The 17,505-nt window shown below is 44.7% G+C and overlaps 1 protein-coding gene across 2 annotated transcripts in view; it reads right to left on the reverse strand.

Moving 5' to 3' along the window:
* Positions 1-17,505, reverse strand: part of LOC147700447 (pregnancy-specific beta-1-glycoprotein 7-like) — a 449,496-nt gene that overhangs the window by 313,583 nt on the left and 118,408 nt on the right. For both annotated transcript variants that reach the window (XM_086935860.1, XM_086935861.1), the window contains exon 5: positions 14,702-14,938. In XM_086935860.1, coding sequence (XP_086791986.1) covers positions 14,702-14,938 — 237 coding nt within the window. The remainder of the gene's footprint in view (positions 1-14,701; positions 14,939-17,505) is intronic.

Here is a 17,505-nt window from a genome sequence, read left to right on the forward strand (position 1 = left end):
AACACCCCGCAACGGGAGTAAGAAACACTGGAGCTGGATTCTCTGCAAGAATTATGTAATATGTGACGTCAGCAGCAGTGCCTTGCAGGGGCGCGAGTTATAGTTAGCTGAACTAACTATAACAGCCAAATTTCTATGGTTTTGTACGAGTGAAATGTCCATCTCTGTAAATTACTCTGCAAACCGCCCCTGACGACAGAACTGAGTCGCTCTCATTGGAGATTTGATTCCAAGGCACAAAGCCATTCTCTAGCCTACCGGTCTCACAAACAATTTCCCTCAAGGCAAGAATCCACAGCTGCCATCTTGAAACGGGGCCTGGACAGCGCTCTAGTGGCTGGGCGATTTGGGCCCAATACACTATAAAATGGAGCCATCTTCCCGCCCGCGCAGCGGGCGGGCGCAGCGGGCGCGCCGATGGCAAGCCGGAGGCGCGCCAGAGGCAAGCCCGTCTGGGCCCGTCCGGGCCAGGCCGGGCACAGGGCCACCCACTATGCCCGTTTCGCACGGTCACCAATTAGACATTCACGTGACTATCTTCTACAATTCTGCTCGGCAGCCTCAACCCCTACCCCCACCCCTCCACTCACGCCCCACGGTGACTCTTCAGGGATAAAAAATGTGTGAAGAAACAAGGACCCCCTGGGTAGTGATAGCTGAAGACTCCTAGGGCAGGGTAAACAAAGTATGTGTACAGAAACTTCCTAGGCAATCTGAGTAGCAGACTACAGATAATTGGACCAAGTAGGACTAGGAGTAGGCAAACAATAAAAGAAAACCATTAATAAAAATTAATCATGATTTTAATTAACATAATCAGATCAAATCAGAGAAAAAACCTCTGTCATGCGGGGTTCCACAGGGCTCCGCTCTCAGCCCCCTGTTCTTCAACGTCTACCTTGCCCCCTTGGCCGACGTTGTGGAGGCCTACGGAGTCAGGGTGGTCTCCTACGCTGACGACACACAGTTGGTGTTCTCCTTCAGGGACCACTCGGACTCCGCATTCATTAACTTTCGCCAATGCCTCAACAACATCAGCGTCTGGATGACCGTGAATCACCTCAGATTGAATGCAGACAAAACTGAGGTTCTGTTTTTTAATCAGAGAACTTCCATCCCCTCCTCTTGGTGGTGGCCCACGGCGCTTGATCCCGCCCCGTCCCCCGTTCACTCGGCGCGGAATCTAGGCTTCCAGTTTGACGACTCCCTGTCATGCAAAACCCAGGTCAATAAAGTCACCTCTGCCTGCTTCCTGAAGCTGCGCATGATCAGAAAGATCCTCCCCTATCTCCCCCTGGATTCCCGCCGCACAGTCACCCAAGCCCTCATCACATCCCACTTGGACTATGCCAATAGCCTCTATGCTGGGGCCCCCCAGTACCTGATAGGCCGGCTGCAGATCGTCCAGAATGCTGCAGCCAGACTGATCGGTAACATCCCGTACCGCCAATCTGTGTCTGCTTACCGGAGGGAGCTCCACTGGCTTCCAGTGGCTAGCCGCATTCAGTTCAAGGTCCTCACCCTCACCTATCGAGCCGTCAACGACTGTGGACCTAACTATCTGAAAAAACGGGTTTCGATATCCCGCTCCACCAGATCCTTGAGATCCAATGATCTCCGCCTCCTGATCCAGCCTCGTTTTAGATTATCTAGAACTGGTGGCAGAGGGTTCAGTGTCATCGCTGCCAAATTGTGGAACTCCCTTCCTATTGAGCTTAGATTCTGTCCTTCTGAATCCATCTTCCGAGCCAAACTCAAAACCTGGCTCTTCTCCCGACCTTAATCACTACACTGTCTTCCCTGCTTTCCTCCCCCTTTCTCCTTGGTGACTTAGGATTTTAGCGCCGGGACACCCCTTCGGGGGTAGCTGTGCGCTCTATAAACTCCATAAAATAAATAAATAAATAAATAAATTAGATATTCTATTTCTCACAGAAACTTGGTTGACGTCTCACTCTGAAGCGGACATTGTTAACATGCTACCCCAGGACTACCTCATACAGCACCAGAACAGAATAAAGGGAATAGGAGGTGGCATAGCGATTGTTTACAGAAACTCCTTCATATGCAGGCTACAAGAAGGAGGAATTGAGGACTGCGAAAGTGTCCACTTTTCTCTCCAATTAACCCCCAACAAATCCCTTTCAGGTATTCTAATATACCGTCCACCCGGCAGCCCAGGAAACTTTGTTAGTTCACTTCTAGAATCCACCACCTCCTCCTGCACCTCGACCTCTAATTTCATCTTGCTTGGAGATTTAAATTTACACTTCGAGGACAGCACAAACAAAACTGCTGGGGACCTCATCTCAGAACTAAAAGTACTTGACCTGCACTTAATCAACTCAGAGGCAACTCATACCAAGGGACATCTATTGGACCCTCTCTTCGCCAATCTGCCAACGATTGAAGCTCGTCCTTCACTCCCTCTCCCATGGTCCGATCATTTTCTCATCCCATTTACCTGGCAAACTATTGTTAATACTGCTCATATACCAACCCCGAGAGAACGTGACAGAATATGGTCCAGACTATCATTTGAACGCTGGACCCAGGAGTTAACACGCTCCGCTCCTCTTGCAGACCCCGACCCTGTGAAAGCTGACGATAACTTTACCAGTTGGCTTACCTCCACTCTGGATATAGTCGCTCCCAAGAAAGATCTAAAGAAAAAAAGTAAGACCTTTAAATCCCCATGGTACTCACAAGAACTTAGGAACCTAAGAAAAATTTGCAAAATTCATGAGCGGAAATGGAGAAAAAAATGGGACCCTCTCATCAAGGAAGAATACAAATTAGCAATGAGGACTTACAAAGCAGCGCGAAAAGCAGCTCAAGCTTCCTTCTTTGATAAGAAAATCAAAGCTGCCTCCAACTCATCCCGAGAGACTTACAAAATAGTCAAAGAGCTTCTCAAAATACCCAATCCCCCCTCAAATCAGCAACCCACAGTTGCCAGATGCAACCAAGTAGCTTGTTTCTTTCAAAATAAAATCACTAATATTCTACGTTCACTCCCACCTAAAGCTGATAACAACCCCCTGGCTGCTCCATCAGCCCCCATCACTAGCCCAACTCTGGATAGCTTCAATCAGCTGTCCAATGAGGACTTTCTGAAAGCCCTCTCAGACTTGAAAAGTGGCTCCCCCAACGATCCAGCTCCCATCCGTATCCTCAAACAAGTCGGACCTACCATTTCTCATTTGGCCTCCAACCTTATTAACGCCTCCCTTAGTCAAGGAGTGGTTCCCCCCCAACTGGAAACACGCAATAGTCAAGGCATTACAGAAAAAACCAGGCCATGACCCCTCAGATCTGACCAACCTTCGCCCAATCTCTCTCTTACCAGGCTTAAGTAAGATTGCAGAGAAGGTGGTCAACCAGCAACTGTCAGCCTTCCTTGAAACCAACAATCTTCTTCGCCCCTCACAGACAGGCTTCTGTCCAGGTCAGGGGACTGAGACAGCCCTCCTGAAAGTGGTCTAGGAGGCCAGATGCATCTTGTATTCAGGAGGATCGGTTCTACTGATCCTCCTGGATCTAAGCGCTGCATTTGACACGGTGGACCATAAGATCCTGATCCAGCGACTTTTCAGTTTGGGAGTGAGGGGCACGGCACTTTGTTGGCTCTCATCCTTCCTAAAAGACAGAACATTTCAGGTCTGTGAAGGGAATATGCGATCGGATCTCCTCCCCCTCCAGTGTGGGGTCCCCCAGGGCTCTTCATTGAGCCCTACACTTTTTAATACATACATGGCCCCCCTGGAGGATGTGGTTACCCCCTTTGGGATAAAAGCCGTCACATACGCTGACGACACCCAAATGATTGTATCATTCTCATTGGAAGAGGACAAACTCAAAAACCTCCATGACTGTTTAGAAGGAATTCACGCTTGGATGTCCAACTCAAGGCTCAAGCTCAATGGCTCGAAAACTGAGCTCATGCTGCTGGAACATAAAATGTCATCCCTCCCCATTGCTATGTGGCCAGCATGCCTAGGACCCCTTCCACAACCCAAGACTGAACTCAAAAGTCTTGGTTTTTGGCTTGAACAGGACCTCTCTTTGAAAACGCAAGCAAAAAAAACAGCCGGTACGTGTGTGGGTTTACTCCGCTCTACCAGAAAGATTCTCCCACTACTCCCTGCACCCTCACAAAAAATGCTCATCCAAGGTCTAATCTTATCAAGATTAGACTATTGCAACGCTCTATTCTTGGCTGCCCCAGAATGTACGATCAATGTTCTTCATATGAACACAAAATGCCGCTGCAAGGATCCTCACAGGGACCTCCCGCAGAGCATCAGCCAAACCCGCCCTAAAGGCACTACATTGGTTGCCGATCCGCGAAAGGGTCAAATTTAAGGCCCTATGTACCACTCACAGAGCCATGCAAAATCAAGGGCCCCCAATGCTGAAGACCATGATCCAACAGGTCCCTACGCTCAGCCCAGGGTAATCTGGCTACAGTCCACAGAACCAAAAAAGCTCGAACTGGAGGACGGCGCTTCTCGGTAACAGCCGCAACCATCTGGAACGCTCTGCCAATTCAACTTCGTTCCGAGCCCAACCATATGAAATTCCGGAAGCTACTCAAGACCCACCTTTTCCCGCAATAACCCTCCTCCTTACTCCTCTGCTTCCAACCCCAGATGTTGTTGCAATCTCAGCGCTGGGACGCTCAAGGGCAGCCATGCGCTATAGAAATCCCAAATTCATTCATTCATTCAACTAACTATATATTCAGTGAATTTCAAAGGTTTTGTAAATGCTAATTTCTAACTGTAACATCCCTGAAACCTATGGTTTTTTAGTGAATTTTAAAGGTTTTTTAAATGTTAATTTCTAACTATAATATGCCAGTCGCATTTCCACAGTGGTGGAAAAAGGTGAGCATGGCCTCCGAAACACCTCTGAGTAATACCACTGTGTGGGATTTACTGGAGGTAACAGAAGGAATAGTTAGCGCCCAATGACAACCTTACGGGGCCAACTACCCCTTTTATTACCACCAGTAAGTCCCACACAGCAGGATAGCTAACTTCTTATATCAGGCCCACCCCCTCCCTGCACCACTGTGCAAACGCACCCCCTACAATGTTATAAGTTGGGGGATTAAGTCCCCTTGAATCCTGAGGGTCCCTGGGGGCCAACTAGCCCACCAGGTACCTCCAGTAAGTGCCACAGATCTGCTTTGCAGAGAGGCAGTCCGAGGCCACGCCCCAATTTTGCACAGGAGCCCGCGCTTCATTTTGTATTAATTTTGGCGGGATTTCCACCGAAATTTTGAAAAAATGTTTTGTTTGGCTCTGGGGTCCTTGTGGGACTCCATGAGCAGGCCAAGGGGGTCAGGGTGTTTCTACCCTGACCCTTTTCTTAATTTTCACTTTCTTTTACTGTTTTCTTGTGACTCAATTCTACAGAGTCACAAGATGGCTGCCAATACTTCCTGGTTTGGAGTGTTGTCAGCCAATCACAGTGAAGCTCTGCTTGGGAGGGTTTGCGAATCCACCGCTGCCCGAGATATCGAAACGTTTTCTTTTTCTAATTTCTCAGGAACTACTGAATGGATTTACACCATTTAACAAAAAGGGCTCTTTCTGAACCAAGGGCTAAATGTTTGCCAACTTTGGTGTAATTCCGTTCAGCAGTTCAGGCTGTAGCCTTGTCTAAAGTTTCCTATGGAAAATTACATGGGGAAAATACATTTTTGGGACCGCCCTTTTTTCTCGGCCCCCGCTTGACGAATCACCCTGCATCGGTATGTAGGAATGTTTTTTGACCGAAATGCAGTCGCAAAACATTCAAGTTTTACCACCTACTTCAAGTTAGTGGTAACCCATTCGCAAATAAGACGGGGTGCCTAAGGGACCCCTTCACCTTTGTGAAGGTATGCAAAAACTTTTTTTAAGAGCAGGCAGTGGTCCCACAGACCACTGCCTACTCTTAAAGAAAAAAAAGAAAAATTACCCGATTGCTTTCCAACACAAGGCACAACAACTCATTCCGGATAAACTTATCGTACCCTTAGCTACATATCGAACTTAGAATACGCTGAATTTGGAGGAAATAGAAAGCGTGCTTACTTCCAACACTATATTTTGTACTGACACTCCGTGGATGGCTCCAGGAAGCTTTTGATCTCTCAATCCCACTTAAAGCATCTGCAAATAACACAAGAAAACCTACCCCTTGGATGAATACAGAATGTAAAAAAGATCAAAAAACAAACTGCTAATCTTCAACAGAACTGGCTAAAAAAGTAAGCAAATCTCAAGATAAAATACTCCCACACATACATAACAGAATATACAAATCAACAATTAAAAAGCAATAAAACTATAATATTCTAGCAGAACCCACTATAAAAAATCTATTAATAAAGAATTTTATAAAATATTCACAGAATTTAATTAGCCAAAATGCACAGTATGTACCATTCTCGCTTCCACCTATGTTTGTGACAAACTGTCAAAACATTACGGACCACATGTATGTACTTTTTCTAAGAGCACAAATGGATCGATTCGCAGAATTGGGCCAAGTGAGACTGGAAAAAAAGCTTACTCAATGTACCAAACCCTACTTTGTGATTCGGTAACCTATTACCAAATAACAAAATGGGTTACTGATTCACTATTAGGAAGGAGCGTGTTTAGGGCATGGCCCTTCCTAATAGCGAATTGCTAACCCATTTTGAGTCGCATCAGTATGTAGAAATGTTTGTGACCGAAATGCGGTCGCAAAACATTTGCATTTTACCACCTACTTCAAGTAGGTGGTAACCCAGTCGCAAAAAGGAATTGGTCCCTAAGGGACCCCTCACCCTTTGTGAGTGTATGCAAAAAAACATTTTTAAGAGCTGTCAGTGGTTTCACAGACCACTGACTACTCTTAAAAAATTAAAAGAAAACTTTTCATTTTTTTTCCAAACACAACCTGTTTTCCTTTCAAGAAAATGCACTGCATTTTTAAAAAAAAGAGTGCTTTATTTAAAAGCAATCACGGAGGCAGGCGCCATCCCTGTGAGTGTAGGCATTCATAATGGGTGCAAATTGCGACATGCCTCAGGAATATTGATGAGGGATGTCCCCAACAGTGTCAATCACACTATTGTACATTGCAGTTTTGCGATTTCCCAACAGCGAATCGCTAACTTTCACTATTAGGAAATTGCAAACATGCAACCTCGTACATCTGGCCCAATGTTTTCCGACTGTCTTGAAGTTAATGTTAACCCATTCGCGAACGGGAAGGGGTCCCAAGGAGACCCCAATCTCCTTTGTGAATAAATGCAAAATACTTTTTAAGAGCCGGCAGTGGTCCCACGGACCACTGCCTACTCTTAAAAACTGAAAAGAAAACTTTTCATTTTTTTCTAAACACAACCTGTTTTCCTTTCAAGAAAATGCGCTGCATTCAAAAAAGAAAAGAGTGCTTTATTTAAAAGCAATCATGGACATGGTGGTCCGCTGACCCCAGCAGGCCACCAACATTTCTGTAATTTAAGCATTAATATTAATGAGGTAGGTCGATTTGCGACCCCCTTCGAATCACTATATGAGACTCTAGGAGTTGCATACATTTGTAATAGCGATTACCTAATTGCAATTGCAGAAAATCATAATTAGGTTATCGCTATTACAAATGTTGATGCATTTAGCCCTACACAACTAAAGCACATATTCTGGATTCTTACTCAAACAACAACAAAAACAACATCCTCAACCCATTTCCAACAAACCCCTCCAAGGGAAGGGTAACACAGCCTCAACACTCCTTCAAAGAAATATCATCAACTGGATCTTGTCAAAGAGAACAACCCAGCCGGCTGCCCTCTGACCCTTGTCTGTCTCAAATCTTCAAAGACATTCTTTTAACAACTTCAACAGCCATCCCCATTAGAACACTCATCAATAACTCCTGATCCACAGGTGCTTCCCCAGAAGATTTAAACAAGGCATAGACACGCCCGTTATTTACAAAAAATACCTGGACGCTTACGACCCTGACAACCACAGACCTATAGCAGATGGACCATTCCTGGGCAAACGTCTAGAAAGAGCAGGCTTTGCCCAGATGTCGCAATTCATTGACGGCAATTCACTACTTTCAGTCTTCGAAACTGGATTCCATCCGAGAAGAGACACTGACAAGGCTCTGATCTCAATCTGGACAGTGAGAAAGGGACCTCATGGAATATCTGTCTGTCTGTCTATCCATTCATCCATCCATCCATCCATCAACCTACCTACCTACCTACCTACCTACCTACCTACCTACCCGTCTGTCTGTCTGTCTGTCTGTCTGTCTGTGTGTCTATCTATCTATCTATCTATCTATCTATACAATGAATTCTCAAGAATCAATCTTAATGTTGTCCTTCACAGGGCTCCCAAGTCCCCAAACAAGAGACAACACTCCAACTGTCCTGTCCATTCCCTCCCGAGGTAGCAGCAGGGACAACAGTCTTATGGTGCCTAGCGAAAACGGTACAAATATATGTTTGTCGTCTACAGACCACTTAGATCCAGGGTCTTTAACCTCGACAGGCTTAACATCTATAGTATCTACAGGAATAGAACCCCCCCCGGCTAGGAGATTAGGGTCAAAAAATACAAACAGGTCCCGTGGATCACGAAGCAAAAAAACATCTTTAGCTAAAAAAATGTCTCGCTTAAAGGCCAAAAAACACCATCCAGTTAAAGATATTTGGTCCACTTTCAGACTGGCTAACCCTACACCTAAAGTAGTAAATTTTTGCCCTCCCAGAATCAGCCAGGAGCTAGGGTCGCCCCTGAGCAAGCAGCAGATAGGTCCTATAGATATGACTATAGCCCACTCAGATCAGTCAGACAACATACTGACAAGCAATGAGCTGCTCCTGGGTCAACTAGAAGCCCTAATCAAGATCCTCTTGAAGCCCATTAGTGAGAGAGTCATTAACATCGAGAAGGCTTTAGGGAAATTCGAAAGGGCCCAAAACGACGCATCCTCCACCCTACTCAAAATACTGAACGCGCCAAAAACCACTTCTACCTTTGTACCAGCCCGTAGTTCACTTGCCTCAACTAGCAACAAAGTCGTAAGGACAAAGCAAACTACTCATAACACTGCAAATAACCACACTCTGCCAGCTTGTCAGGATAAAACTCCTCACTCTAAGCCGAGAAAAAATCTAGACACGGTGGCTAACCCTTCTCCCATAGTGGCCACTACCTTGACTAATGCCCAAATTCCACCTGACAATGAAACCGAGGAAAGCGAATGGGCTGCTGAAAGTTCCCCAGCTAAACTAGTACCAACCCACCTAGAACTATTGAGCCAAACTAAAACTACACATTTGAGTATACCTATAATGCAAACAGGGGACAAATTGCCAACACCAGTGGCAGTTAAAAGACCACCCCACATAAACCTTCCCCCTGAATCCAGTCCTTATATCAGTGTTATGATTGGGGTACCTAAATTACCGGATGAGAAAACAGAATCTCATGTGGAACTAAAAAATAAGGTCAGCCACTGGCTTACAAATCACAGACCGATTCCACAACACATAATTGGCCATATCTCACATGTGAAAAGAGTAGACTGGGTGGGCACCAGATTTAAATCAACTGAGGGCGATTGCATTGTGGTAACCTTCGGTGATAGTCGTGCAGCTAGTTTTGTGAACAGCTGGAAAAGTGGCGTGACCAATAGCCTGATCCGCACAATGGATCTGAGCTTTTTTTATCCCTCCAATAATCCCAGACACAATGTAAAACAATCACAGCTAACCTATGGACAGGGGGGGCTGCCTGAGCAAACGGCGTATCACCAAGCTAGGGAAACCTTATGGCTGTATGACCCGCCCACCCCGTTGGATCATACAAACCACAGGAATGAACCCCCATGGTTTAACAGGCAAAATAGATATCGTACAAGTCATCAGGAGAGAAGGGAGTTCCCACCTCGCCCACAGTTTCAGCACTACTCACATCCACAACAGCTAAACATGCACTACGGGGTCCCCGTCTCAAACAGATATGACACGCTTTATGCTCCAGAATATCTGGACGAGATTGATTGACATACTGTACCCCAAATCCCCCCCCCACATACTCCGAGTCTTCATGCATGGAAGCAGTTTCCAACAATCTAGTGAGTACTATACCAGAGTGCACAAATAATCCTATTCAAGGGTTAGGTGTAACCCCCGAGGCAGCTTTTTTAGCAAACCAGTCAGAGAGCACGTTGCCCCCATATGAGCTTAGTCCCCCACATCCTCTCATTCAAGTCTATCGCGGTACCGTCGGCGCTGTAAACTCTCTACCCAGCATTGAAACACAAGCGGTCACAATAACTGATCAAGGGAATCAAGTGACACCTCCACCTACAACCAACGCCCAGGAAGTAGGCCCAAATGACACATCACCATGTACTATAAAACTTTTATCCTGGAACGTTGCTGGCCTGACCTCCAAGGTAAAGGATCCAACATGGGTATCATATATAAAAGACTATACCATTTTGTGTTTCCAAGAAACATGGCTGGAAGACGTAAACGTACATATCGAGGGCTTCCAAAGTTTCTTCCTACCGGCAACTCCATCGATTAGTGGAAGATCAAAGGAGGGCCTGGTAGTTTACGTTAGCCTTGCACTCATCTGTCAGGTTTCAAACAGGGAATCCAACAATAGACATATCCAAACCCTGGTACTCAGGAGGGGCAAAAGGGCATTGACCCTTATTAACTTCTATAACGCCGTATCATCAAATAGGGAGTGCAATATTCTCCATCTACATAACTTCCTTAAAGTTAAAGCATCAAGTCTGCCCCGCAGCACCATCATTGCTGGAGATTTTAATACGCATCCATGCGGTAACCCTGTAGAAACACCAATTGGACTTTTAGGTTGCAATAATAGATCTGGTTTCCACTTTGATCACTCGCCATGTGGTACCCATGTTAACAACTTAATTGATGACAGGAACCTGACAGTTGCAATGTCCATATCAGAGGATTCTCACATTTTTGACGTCCCCACGTATAAAGGTCCTGGAAATGGCACTTATATAGATCACATTCTTCTTTCAAGAGACCTCGTTGATCTAGTAACTGACTTTGAAATTCAAACAAGTTTGTTCAGTGACCATAATCCCATCTCCATCAAAATTAGAGGAGGTATCTTCGAACTCCGAAAGCCCAGGAAAGACTGTGGCTGCTTAAAGCCAATAAACGGAAATCGACGTTTGAAGTGGTCAAAAGTCAACAGTGTTACTCTGTATAATTCAATTAATAACAGTTGCGGTAAAGAACTCGCACTTTGTGCCTCCCTACCACCCTGCCTGAAGTGTCCTTAACCGCCTTTTCAGTTGTGGTAGATAGAGTTGGTGAACTGTTAACCATACCAGTGAAGGGACATCATGAATCCCACCCAAAATGGTTCGATCAAGCTTGCTCAAAGGCTGGACGTAACTTAAAAAAAGCACTAAAGGCTAACCCCAGAGATCCTGCCCTTGTAAAAGAACTGAGAAACATCTACAAGACATCTCTAGAAGCCCGAAAAAAAGAAGTGAAGGCAAGCATCTGGGAATCTCTGAGTGATCCAGCAATTTTGGGTAATAGCTCCAAGTTCTGGAACATTATAAACCAGCCCTTGTTCGATGACCCCAGTAACTCTGTGATTGGGTCAAACATACCCGAGGATGAGTGGTTAACTCATTTTAGAATAATTTTTCAAAGTGACGATGCACAAGCGGACACTGATTTTAATACCTCTGATGAAGAATTGTTGTGTTTTACAGTGGGGGAGGTAGTAAAGGGGATTCAGGGCTTGACCAGCAACAAAGCACCGGGCCCTGATGGTCTTCCCCCTGACCTCTTTAAATCAGACATTCAACTATGGGCACCAGTCCTTACCGCAGTAATAAATGCCGGGATCTCTAAAGGTTGCCCGAAATCATGGGGGTCTTCGACCATAGTGCCTGTATTCAAGAAAGGGGATCGTAGAAGCGTAACATGTTACAGGCCAATATCACTGATAAACTCAATTGCTAAGGTGGTGGGGGGTATTATTCTAAATAGGCTAGTACTTTGGGCCAAGGAAAAAAACATTCTGTCACCCATCCAATACGGGTTCAGACCAGGTCATTCCACGATAGCTCAATGTCTGAACCTGTATCTAATAAATGGCAAATACACCATGGCCAGAAAAGGGTCCATCCATATGGCCTTTATGGATTTATCATCCGCCTTCGACTGCGTTGACAGAGGTAGGCTCTGGGAGGTCATGCAAAAAATGGGTGTGGAGCAAAACCTCATTAAATTTTTAGCAAATCTACATTCGGACACCAGAGCAAATGTTCGCTTTACACAGGATATGAAAGTAACTAGGGACTTCAGGATAAACCGGGGAGTTAGACAAGGGTGCATCCTAGCCCCGTTTCTTTTTAATCTTTATATTAATGATCTGGAGGAACATCTACTAAAAACCGGTGCAGATTACCCATATATAGGGAGGAAGGGCGTGCCCGTCTTGCAATATGCGGACGATGCCGTCCTAATCTCTAGAACGGCGATCGGCCTTCAAACCCTGCTTGATTCTTTTTTTGTATTTATGAATTCCCGTGGTCTGAGCATTAATAACTCGAAATCTTTCATCATGATGACCGGCTCAGGTCCAAAAAAAAGATATCCCCATTCTGTAAACAACGAAAAAATACCGACAACTAGGACCTTTTCGTATCTTGGTGTCCTTTTTGACCACAAAGTAACTTGGGCACCTGCAATACAAAAGAAAAAGGGTGAGGTAGTGCGCGTAAACGCAGGTATAATGGATTTTGCAAAGAAAATGGGTAATAGCCCAGTGGCCGCTGTTCTGAAATTATACCAAGCTAAAAGCATTGCAGTTGCATGCTATGGGAGTGAAATATGGGGATCTGAATCCTTAGATGCCCTTGAGGTCACTGAAAACAACTTTTTAAAGCAAGTTCTAAGGCTCCCCAGGGGTTCGGCAAACTTTTCTGTTCACACAGAATTAGGTATGCCCTATCTAAGCGATAGGATTGCGGTAAACCCCTGTCTATGCTGGCTAAACAGTTGGCTAAATCCAGATATACCCCTCACTAGAAACATCCTGCAAGAGGCATTAGAGTGGGAAGGGAAGTATAAGATCCCGTGGTTAAAATATATTAGAAGATGTCTCTCTGAATTAGGCCGGCCTGACCTCCTTCTAGCCCCCGAGAAAATAACTAAATCTGATGTTATCTACGTGAAGAACACCTTCAAGACAACTAGGTACTTAGCAAGGGAGGAGAGAGAGTATGAGAAAAATACTTTGAGATTGCATGCTCTCACCAAAACGACCCTCCATATAGAACCCTAACTAGTCTGGCCTTTGTCGGGTTATGAACGCTTTTTGCTCACAAGGTTTCGATTTGATATGTTCCACCTTTTGCTAGCTGTACCAAGCGGGGCACACAGGGGTCAAGTGTTGCCAGCTTGTGGCTGCGACAACAAGTCTCCACAAGATCTGGCACACTTTTTATTTTTCTGCTCATACTACACAGTCCCTCGTAAATTGTTTTTAAAACCTTTATTACAACGGCTCCATTTTGCACAATACAGACCAGCACTTTATTACCTTCAAATGCTAAATAGTGACAGCACCCTGTTTTTATGTAGTTTTTTAAAACTTGCACTTAAACACAGGAAAAGCCTGGAAGGCTAATTAACTTTGTTCCCGATATGAATCTTCTTTTTAACATCGTATTTTTACTGTTTTTAAATTACAAACTTGTAACTTTTGCTTGTGCTCGTGTTTATGTGGTAACATATTTTATTTCTCGCATAAACTGTACTTTGTGATAAATGTTTTTGATATGTACTTTTATGATTGTTATATGCAAACAATCGAATAAAGATATTTTACTTACTTACTTATCTATCTATCTATCTATCTATCTATCTATCTATCTATCTATCTATCTATCTATTTACCTATCTATTTACCTATCTGTCTATCTGTCTATCTATCCTTTACTTTGAAATAATATTAAAATAATATACATTTTATTATTAACTATTTCACTTATTATTTTAAACTTTCATATTAAACCTTTACAATGTAGAAAACTTCTTGAAGCATTATGAAGAATACATTTGATAAGTGAAAGTGGACAGTCTTTTGACGCTTTTGGGAGCATTCTTGAGGTAACATGTGGGCTCAAGGAAGGAGACGGTACAAAGAGTTGGTCTCGTCTTACCATGGATGCAATTTTGCCTATTATGTATCCATAGAGAGATACCAAGGAAAGGCAAATATATGTACTTCTGACTGGTGAACTTTGAGACTTTGTGAATGATTTGTGGGTATTCAGAAACTCCTCTCAGACCCTTTCCTACTCTACAAAGGGTTGGAGATTGTATCTAGTAAAAAGAGGGTGTAAATCTTCTTCCTTGTTTGCAAACAGAAACACCCCCAGAATTCTTGGAGGTAAAGTGGAGATATTCACCATGGAAAACAAAAGAGAGAAAGAAAACAATGTAATGGCTTACTATCCCCAATGTTTGTTAATACCAAACAGTGTTAATTAGTAACCATTCGGTGGAGTACTTTCACAGGTGTGGATTTACTACTTTTTCGAATCTCTTTCACAGACAGTATGCAGATGAGTCTAAACACAGGCCACTGGCCTATAGAATATTTGCTCTTACCAGTGCAAGTGACATTTACAGGCTTGCTTTTTCTCTGACTGATCAGGTTGCTGGCGGTGCAGGTGGCGGTGAGCATCACAGCAGCATCTATGGTAAGTTCTTGACCTGAGGCGGTCTGCTGAGTCCAATTCACACTCCAGGAATACAAGGGCGCGGTCCCATTGACCAAGAGACAGCTGAGCCGGACGGTGCCGTTAGGAGCACAAGTGGCCTCCACCTCTGGCTCAGACACAGGAACTGAAAAAGACAGGCAAAGAAGTCTAAAATGGTTGCTTCTGTATCTAAGAATCTTTGTGTTCTGCTGTGGAAGGGGTGTCGCTTGTGACAATATATCGACTTTGTTCGTCTTGGCACTGGAGCAAATGAGCTCTGGGAGGGTTTTAAATCCCTTAGTTTAGGGTGTTTCTTATAATTGATAGGCCTGGGAGGTAAATTTTGTTCCGCTCGCGCAGTTTGCAGAATTTGGGTAATTTTGCGTTCCGCAGAGAACGCGAAATTGCTCAAAATTGTGAATTCCGTGACTTCGCGAAATTTTTTGCTTGTTCGCGTTCTCAAAATGCGTGTTCGTGAGATATTTCCCCCCGAGCATGCAAACAGCGATTGCGAACAGTAAAAAAGCATTGTGAACAAGCAATTCCGTGTGTTCGCGGAATTACTGCGTGTTTGCGGAGATTTTTTACAGTTTCGCAGAGATTTGCGTAACGCAATTCCGCAAATTCCACCCACCCCTAATAATTGATTCCCCCGCCCCCTCTTTGTACTCTTGGCTGGGTCCTGAAGGTCTCTGATTGGTCTGTTTGTTGGACGTATCAGGGGCTCTATGTTCTAAAAACAATCTGTACAGAGTAACGTGGGCGTATTACTTTTTAGCAAGAAAACCAAGCATGCTCTTGGCTCAAACTGGGAAAAGTATTCAGTCACAGCTGCACGCCTTCCATGTGTGATACCCTCCTATGGCTAATCTGAGAATTTCCATGCAGCAAAGAAGATCCCCAAAGCAGCAGAGCCTCTCACATCCTCTCTTCCAAAGACAGGATCTTAGAGTACCAATCCCACGCCCCAAAAATCCCCTCAGAGTGTGTCTTTGATTCTTGCCACCTCGACTCCAAGGAGAGCGGAGTCCTCCCCTCCCTATAAAGGTGTTCAAGTCAAAGATCTTATCCAAAAATGACTATTTCCTCCCAGTATCCAACACTATGCTTTCATCCTACAGCTGCTGCTGAGACAACAGCAGATCAGCAGGTAAACAATCCCCTGGAGCTGTGGACTGGATTCTTCTCAAGATCCTCCAGCTAGTATTCTTTACTAGGACCCGGTGATCGACCCAAGTCAAGTCAAAGAACGTACATTTCGAGCCATGTTCATAATCATAGACATAGAATAGATACACATACTAATAATACAACAAACATCTAAAAAAGATAACATTTGTATATTAGAATTCATAATTTCTGCAAACAGAGAAAAAGCACAAGCGTAAACCAGAGCATGACGTATATGCTACGCAGAGTGCCACACCTGGGAGAGCTGCCGACATGTCTACTGTGGTTAGTTACAAGTCCTGCCTGACTTTGCTCCTAGTAAGACATACACTGTGCAGGAACCGGCTCAGATAGACAACAGGTAATTGAGAAGAGTCAGTCTGAGTGTCCATACTGCCTCCAGGTCCAGTTAGGGGTCTCGCCCGCCCCAAAGACATCAGTAAAAAATCTAGGGGTTCGAATCGAGCAGAGTCTGAACATTAAGGAGCAGGTGGCCCATACGGTGAGCACATGTTGTTATGTGCTGAGTCTGCTGAGACGAGTAAGTCCACAAGCGCAGAGATACCCCTTCGGGGGTGATTTAGGCGCTATGCAAACTCAATAACATAACATAACATAACAAAGAGACATGCACGCTTTAAACAAGAGCAAAAGGCAGCCCACTGCCCACCACTCCTCCCTGCTCACTGAGCAGGCCCCGCCCCATCCTGATGCTCGGTTCAGGACGGGACAGTAAAAAATAAAATGGCAATGAATTACCATTTTTTTTTATCCCTGGGGCTTTTGGGGGGGGGGGCGCATAAGTGGGGCAAAGCTTCTCTGCGCCAATGGACGAGCCGCCCCTGTTTAATGTATCCTTTGACACAATTTGAAACAGCTGGGGTTTATACCAAAGGGTTGACAAGCCCAAAATTGCAAACCATGTTCAACATGCCTAACTCATGGTTAGGAGTGTGACCCCTTTAACCCCAGTAGTTCTTCTAAAACCTTCCATTAAATGCAGAGTTCCATAGTCGCCCCAAGTTGGTTCCAATAGATAAGCGGCCATTATGCAGCCAGTGGTCAATTTATTTTGCGGCTAGTTCAAAAGAAATGGGAAATAGGGGGTGCTCGCTGGGAGACTAAGCAATGATCTAACAAAAGAGTTTTCCCCGATGGTCAGTGCAGTGGAATCTTCCAAGCCCCAGAGTTCTGCCCCGCATAGAGGGACTGACTGGGCTTTTGCCCCGTACAGCTCTATGGCTGGGGTTATTGCCCTGGTGCACAACATCCAATGATGCTTGAGAACAGCTGCACTTTTATGGGTCATTATTGTCTTACTTTTTGTGATTCTCCAGCCTAATCCCCAGATAGTCAAATCTATGGACTTGTTCCAGGTGAGTACCTCCCATTAATAAACTGCCTCTACAGGGGGTTAATGGTCATATACTATTCAAGGTCCTTGTTGTCACAGTAGGTCAGGGACACCTCTCAGGGTGTGAGACACAAGCAGGGTGTCATCTGCAAAAAGTAAAGTAGGAATGGGGACACCATTAAGTTTTG

This window comes from Lissotriton vulgaris, chromosome 8, assembly GCF_964263255.1.
Source record: "Lissotriton vulgaris chromosome 8, aLisVul1.2, whole genome shotgun sequence".
NCBI classification, from domain to species: domain Eukaryota; kingdom Metazoa; phylum Chordata; class Amphibia; order Caudata; family Salamandridae; genus Lissotriton; species Lissotriton vulgaris.